This window comes from Labrus bergylta, chromosome 17 (assembly GCF_963930695.1).
Source record: "Labrus bergylta chromosome 17, fLabBer1.1, whole genome shotgun sequence".
NCBI classification, from domain to species: Eukaryota; Metazoa; Chordata; class Actinopteri; order Labriformes; family Labridae; genus Labrus; species Labrus bergylta.
In genome coordinates, this window is record NC_089211.1 from 17,148,864 (window position 1) to 17,156,390 (window position 7,527).

At 39.0% G+C, this 7,527-nt stretch overlaps 1 protein-coding gene across 2 annotated transcripts; it reads left to right on the plus strand.

Moving 5' to 3' along the window:
• The first annotated feature begins 277 nt into the window (after positions 1–277).
• cacfd1 (calcium channel flower domain containing 1) lies at positions 278–7,122 on the plus strand. Of its 2 annotated transcripts, none has more exons than XM_020634664.3 (5): positions 278–821; positions 2,731–2,803; positions 3,926–4,051; positions 4,299–4,406; positions 4,865–7,122. In XM_020634664.3, the coding sequence occupies exons 1-5, from the start codon at positions 713–715 to the stop codon at positions 4,953–4,955; spliced, it is 507 nt and encodes a 168-aa protein (XP_020490320.1). In that variant the 5' UTR covers positions 278–712; the 3' UTR covers positions 4,956–7,122. The 2 variants fall into 2 exon arrangements, with proteins under 2 accessions (XP_020490320.1, XP_065821798.1); XM_065965726.1 differs by lacking the exon at positions 4,865–7,122 and adding an exon at positions 4,556–4,857.
• Positions 7,123–7,527: the final 405 nt, after the last annotated feature.

Sequence of the window (7,527 nt, forward strand, 5' to 3'; positions counted from 1 at the left end):
ATTGCACAGTATGAAATGTAAAATATTGCAGAAATATAAAATAAATATTGCACAGTATGAAATGTAAGATATTGCAGAAATATAAAAATAAATATTGCACAGTATGAAATGTAAGATATTGCAGAAATATAAAAATAAATATTGCACAGTATGAAATGTAAAATTATGGCAGAAATATAAAATGAGATAAGAGTGAGTGAGACATCCTGTACTCACTGATGTACTCACATCCTGTACACACTGCATGTAAACAAAATGTGACGCAGATGAAAGCCCTCCCACAATGCAACGCTGTCATCGTCTGAGCCAGCAGGCGAGGCGGAGAACAACGGAACAGCTACGTAAATCCAAACAAATCGGGTGAATAGTGTACAGTTATTGAAATTAGGGACTTTATGGTAATTTTTTTTTTAAATTAAAAGGTAGTTTTGGACTAGCCGGGTTAGCTGGCTCTGACTGCCGGTGGGGGGGAAAGCTGTGAGAAAAGTCGCTGGCAACATCAGACAGCCGCCCCAGACCCAGACAAAGGGGGAAAAGAAGATCCTTAAAAGTTAACAACCGGACCTATGTTACTGATATGACCTGCTGAGTTGCGTAGAATAAGATAGTCAGCAGTTCCTTTGTTGAGAATAGCTAACTTAGTGTAGTCGTTTCGCCTCAGGCTAACATCTGTAAATACTGGATTTGGGTAGCATCAGCTAACAGCTAAACAATGAGCTCTGAAGAGACTGCAGCGTCCACTAAACCCACTCCCGATGATGATGGCATGACCTGGTGGTACCGATGGCTCTGCAAAATAGCCGGGGTGTTAGGAGGAATTTGTAAGTAGTTTAAATTGTATTTTGTGTGTAATTTAACCCTTTAAATCATGCCTAGTCAAATGCACATACATTGCATGTTGTGTATTTTTGTTGTCATTTTAAAGTGATTGATTATTCAGCTACTGGTTTGTTTAGTGTGTCCTCAGCTTTACTTATGTGAGGATCAGGGGTGAAATAGGTCAGAAAGATAATTTTTATTGTAGGAGTAAAAACGTGTTTAAAACTCATTTATTATGATGCTATTAACATTGCTTACCCAGGTTAGACAAAAAAAAAAAGAAGCTTTTGTTGTTGCCCTTTGTCCCCTCACTGCAGCAGCCACTGTTTTACATTGGCGTAATCTGTTTTCATGGCTTGCCAGTTCTATAACATCTTCTGTTTTATTTATTATTTTTTAGATTCACTTTATAATGTGATCACACAGCAAGTGCATCTTTTCCCTCAGGAGCCGTGAGAGAGAAGAGATTGTGACTGCTGCTGGCTTTGCAGTTTTTTTTTTTTTTCCATCAGCATTGCAGACCTTCTCTCCGTCTCTCCTTCACAGTGACACCAGAGTCACTCAGCCTGTATCACATTCACCACCTGGGACGCTGCATATTCAATGTGGCTCTGTATTATTAAGGAGGCTGGGTTGTCTAAAGGAGCAGGGTATAATACCTGATGCTTCCACTGTTTGTGTGGCATGACTGTTCACAGAGACACGAGGCATATTTGCTCTCTCCTCTCACTCTGGTGTTTCAGACTGAAACTCCTGTGCACTGTTGACTCTCAGATAGGATCGTCTTATCCTGCGTTAAGAGTATTGACTGTAGCTGTCAGAAGTTTTACGTCATCCCTCAGGTTTGACCTTTGGTGACGTTGTCTAACAATGTGTCCCTTGAAGCTGCTCTCTGTCTTCTTAGTAATAAAAGTAAAAAAAAAAAAAGTACAGTTAACACTTGGTTAGGTAGATTTGTCAACCTAAATAGAGTTCAACGCTGTGCTGAAGATGACTTCTTGATTAGTCCGTTAATCAGCAGCTGTTTCAGCATCTATATTCAAAGGTTCAAACTTCAATTCTAGTTCTTTGCCTCAGTATTAGTTCGTTTTTCGGACTTGTTTTTTTTTTTTTGGAGGTTTGTCCAAATAAACTATAAAATGATGTTGGATTGAGCTCTTTGAAAACTTCTGGGGACAAAAACCAGATGGTGCAATGCACACTAAACCATGAAAATGCTAAACAAATTCAAGAAATAATCTTTAGTTGCATCGCATGGCTGTTCTACCCCATGTGTCAGTCAGGCAGAAAACAGAGTACCAAAGACCTGACAGTGGCACTCCTCCGATAATCCGCTAATTTTTTTTTTTTTTTTTTTGGTACTTCTAGGACTGAAATGTCTTTAATTGCTGATTCGGTGTTAATTACTTCAGATCACACCTTTGTACAGTCATTGTGTGATGTTGCCATTACACATTATTTACACCCTATAATGTGCACATTTTACACCTTTTGCTCAGCTTGTGAACACACTGTCAGTTGTCCTGTGACCAGTAAAATGATGCATGTTTTACCTTTAGCTCATGTCATGCTGCAGTGTACACAATTTGTTTAGACCAAGGATGATTACACAGGTCCCAATGGCCCTGTGTGTGTGAGGAACATTGTAAAATATACATCAATTACAACCTCAGCAAAAGGTTGTATAAATGTTAACTGATCGGTTAATGTAGCCTGCTGTAATGGAGCAGCATTAAAGAAAACTCAGTACGGTATCACAGCTTTTAAAACAAATAGCCAGATCTATAAAATCTAGACAACCCTCTCCCCCCTTTTTATTTTTACATGTGCAACTATTTTTTGTACAATGGCATGACTGTCAGATATGTACTTTTATTGATACCGGCTTCATCTTTTGTCCATATCCTCCAGCTTGTGCCGTCGCAGGAGTGTGGAACTGCGTCACCGTGAACCCTTTAAATATCGCTGCAGGAGTTTGGATGGTGTAAGTCTTACATTTCTTTTTTTACCCTACTTTAACGTAGCAAGCATCAATTAACTTTGTCACATTCTGTGAGCCTGGACATTTCTATTTGATCTCAGTGTACAGGATCAGAAGCTTCCACATTACATCTCGCTCTACTCCGAACACATAATGTTTTTTTTTTGTATTAAGCTCATGTCAACTTGCTCGCTACAACGTTGTCAGTTTTACTTTGCAGATGATCAGTTTTTGTCATACATATTCATCCTATGAGTAACGCACTTGTGGAGCGTGTTTGTTTACATTTCCCTGTCACAGTATTCCCTTTCATTATAGTGAGAAGTTAGTCTCATGTGGCCACACCTACTGCTCAGATGACAGAGGTGTGGAGGAATTCTTCTCATGGACATGTTGAGCCAAAGACTGCTTTGATTTTCCTCCAAATTTCAAGTCTTTTTTGATCATGCTACAGAAACTCCCTGTGACTGCTCGCATTGATAGATTAGACAGAGACTTTGTAAAACAATTTATAATCTGAGAATAACAGAAGGATATCACAGCTTAATCAAATTTACCAAGTTAAGTTTATTTATAAAGCACGTTACAAAAAAAAACTTCACTTTGACCGAAGTGCTGGACAACCGAGGAACACAACAACACCGGAAACAATGCTGATACCACCCGACGTCCCTGATCCCCCCCCAGTCACCACCATTGGACTGTGTCGTCCCGACAACCACCCCTGTCCTCATTCATGCACAGCCTGATCCGACCTCCACCTCAATGGCAAAGGAAGTGTGGACAACAGGAACACCAGGAGTACAAGGGAGAAATCCTTCCTGCATCCTATCCCATCTCCCTATGCTCTTTTGTGAAGCACCTCGACATAACACTTGTGATGAATCGGCGCTATACAAATAATGATTAATTGATTGATTCATGTTCTGAAAAGAGTGAACTACACACATTGAATTATGGAAGTGGCAGCATGCATGATGGATCTTTTTTCTTTCTTTTTTTTACCCATTTGCCAGTGTTTGTTTCCAGGTTTCCATCGTGTGATTCAGAGCTGTACAGTGTTTGAGACAGAAGTTGCACAGTTTGATTCACTTCGGTCTTTGTGTCCTCTCATCCTGTCTCAAGGTCGAACGCCTTCGTGCTGTTTCTCTGTGAAGTCCCGTTCTGTTGCCAGTTCATAGAGTTCGCTAATGCAGTCGCAGCCCGTGCAGACAAATTCAAACCCTGGCAGAAAGCCTTCTTCTACTGCGGGTGAGCACAACTATGCATTGTACTCAGAATAATGTCATTGGAGACTGTACTTGACTGTATAAAAAATTAAGCTTTTGGAATGTGAATTTCAGATAGTTATTAACATTGCATAAGCTGTAGGACATATTTTTTTCTGGGGGGAGGGGGGGGGGGATGTGGTTGTTCTATCTACAGCGTGTACTTTATATGACTTACTGACTTTTGCTTTGTCTTGTGTCGTCCGTCCTCTCGGTTGCTTCATTTTCAGGATGGCTCTGTTTCCTGTTTTCTTGAGTTTCTCCTTTACAACCTTGTTTGGAAATGCCATCGCCTTTGCTACGGGAGTTCTGTACGGCCTCGCGTCTTTGGGCAAAAAGTAAGATGTCCTTTTTTAAACGATCAAATTACAATGATGAAGCAATCTGTTATGAAGAGTCAGAGAAATCATCAAATCTCTTTCCTGATTTTACACCTTTTTTCAGAATGTGAGTAAATGTGTTACTCTTATGTTTATGTCTCCCTCAGGTATTATAACAGACTCTCTTATTAAAATCAGTATCCCACATTATAACCAGTTAACAATAATTTGATTTATGCTTGAAAAATCTAACAGCCCTAATGAACCTCTTAATTCACACAAATTAACTCCTGACAAGGTGAGCACTGAGCAGTGTCATAATCTTGCACTTAACTTTGTCATCCTCTTTTGTCAAACACGCTCTTCCTTTCTTTTTATCCACCTCTCCCTCGTCATAACTTCTATTACTCTCCCTCCCTCGCATCCTTTTCTTTCTTTCTTTCTTTCTTTCTTTCTTTCTTTCTTTCGTCTGTCAGGGGAGACGCAGTGACCTACGCCAGACTTCAACACCAGAAACAGGGGGATGAAGAGAGGATGACGGGAACGACAAACGGGGCTCCAGAGTGAAGCACCTGCCTTTTTAAACCCTCCTCTTTATGTCTTTTCCCTCCATCCATTCTACCTCTTCCTCCATGCTCCCCCCCCCCCCCTCCGTCACTACAAAAACAATGGTACTGAGTGAATTAATGTACTTACACTGCTGCATTCTTGTTGTCCTGACCTACTGGTAACCAAACAGGTTGATGTTGGATTCAGTCCTTTATTAGAAACCTGGCATGTAAAGCAGATTGTTACCACTTAGCATTGATTGTAAGTTTTTTTTTTTTTTTTTTTTTTTATGTTTTAAATCTTGTTCTTGTATTTATTATTTGCCCCTTAGTTGCTGCCAGGGAAAAATGTGAGGTACTTATTTTACACCCAAGAGCCTTTGAGGAATTCTGAACAGAAATTAATGTGATTGTAAAATGTAAATAACTGACTTCAGGTAACTCAGTGTGAAAAGAGCTGACTAAATTAGAGGATGCAGTGTGTAGCATTGAGGTTTATTTAATAATTAACACTGCAACGTTTCATGTAAGATCTTTTCACCAGCTAGGAATGTATAAATATTTCAAAGAGGATGAAAAAAAAGGTAAATTTTTGCAGTTAAAGTAAACAAAAGTAGCAGTTAAAACTAGTGCTGCAAAAGAAAGTATATCTGAGCTTTTCAGTTCAGTCATTAGACAGTTAGACAAAGCACGATATTTAAGGACATAAAAAGGCCAGTGTGTAATTACGGTACGGTATTTGTTTTATTGTGATAAATTGATCCTTTTGAATTGTTCTGAAGAAGGCTAGATACATCTTTAATTGTGGGGAAATGCCTGACTTTAAAAAAAAAAGTATTCAAACTGACAATTACAGCACAAATCTGTAAATAACTGAAAGTGTTTCCTCGATTTTTTTTCCCCTTTACTCGAGTCTTATGAGTATCTGCATGCTAGCAGGCTTCATGAGTTTAATATGATTGGTCTTGTGGTTGTTTTGTACAAGGGTTAGTTTAGGGGGAGAACATAATGTTTAAAATCTGCCGTTAGTCATTGGAGAAGTGTAGTTGTTTGATTTCTTAAAACAAAAGAAAAGAAAAAGGGATTTTAGTACTGAGGTTTTAAACCTGCTGTGTGCACACGAATCGGAATTTAAGCCTGAAATGATTTTAAAAAAGGCATTATTGTGGTTTTTTTTTATTTCAACATTTGGGGATGTATCCTCAAAACCCAAAGATAAAGACAGTTTAACTTTGCTTTGTTTTTTTTGCTTTAATTCATTTGTATTTTCCAGTTTGTTTAAGCTCAGGCATGTGTGCACTAAACTCTTAGTAGCATCATTTGAGGGGAAAATATTGAAAGCTTTTCAGCACATGACGCAGCTTGTTTTCACATGTTTCTCTCAGATCAAATAGCCAGTAGCCAAGTTACGAGTTTGTGTTACGTGATCTAATGCAAATTTTCCTTTCTGTTTACATGTGAAACCTTTTTTTTTCTTTTTTTCTTGTTCCTGAAAATCTGCTTTATCCGAAACGAGTCTTAATTAGTACTCTCTACCAAAACCCATTCAAATGTAAAGAGGAGGAAGTGTGTCGCTTCAGGGACTAATCGGTCTGTTTCCCTATCAATCAACAGAGCCATGGTTTGCCTTTTAAGTCAAACGAGGTATGCAGTGGTCTCAAATGTACCATTTGTGTTGTTTAGTTGCCTTGCCTCTGTTGTGTTGTTGTGAAAAAAAAGGATGCTTTTTGGAATAACTGTGTACACGTACCTCTTACAGCTGTTTCCGTCTCTCATCAGTGACTGACAGAACCATTCTGACATTACACACAGCTCTCAGGTATCACACAACAATGCATATAAACAAAGTTGTTTATGTTTAGATCATATATAAATAACTCTCGTTTGAGATGATGGGAAAGCATTTGTTATGCTTCCCTTTTTTCAACGTGCACAACCAGCGTTCACAAGCGAAACACTACACACACACACACACCAGCGGTACGCTACAGTCGGACACTACACACTCTTACACTACAGTTTAGATGAGATGTTCAAATAAACACTAATCTCCTTGTGCACGACCACCCATCCATTTTCTTCTTTGAAGAGTGCATATTTGGCTGTAAGGGATATGTGTATAATGTATGATGTGATGTGAATCCTGACCCTGTCGTCAGTTTGTGAATTAAACAAACTTGCTACTATTTTACGGTGTCGGAGACTTTTGTTTTGTTGGGTCGCCTCTCCCTGACTTTTCCTCCAGCAGCACCATGAGCTCAACACGTTAACGTATTCTGAAAAACACACTTTGAAATGAAAAATCTTGAAAACAGATCATTTACACTGAGGTCCCAACCTGCAAGGGAAATCATTAGGTTTCCATCTATTGCTTTAGAACTATCTTTGTACTGATTCTTTCTTAGTTTTCATTCAGAATTGACCAAATTGGGGAGTGTTGATAGCCTGGTGGTTATGTCACTAGCCCCATGAACAGGGGCTGAAGTCCTCGGATTGAGTTTAAAAAAAAAAAGAATTGACCTAATTATTTTTCAGCCTTCAGTGTCTCAATGAGCCACTTGATGTGTTCCTTCACACTCACCCAGAATCAG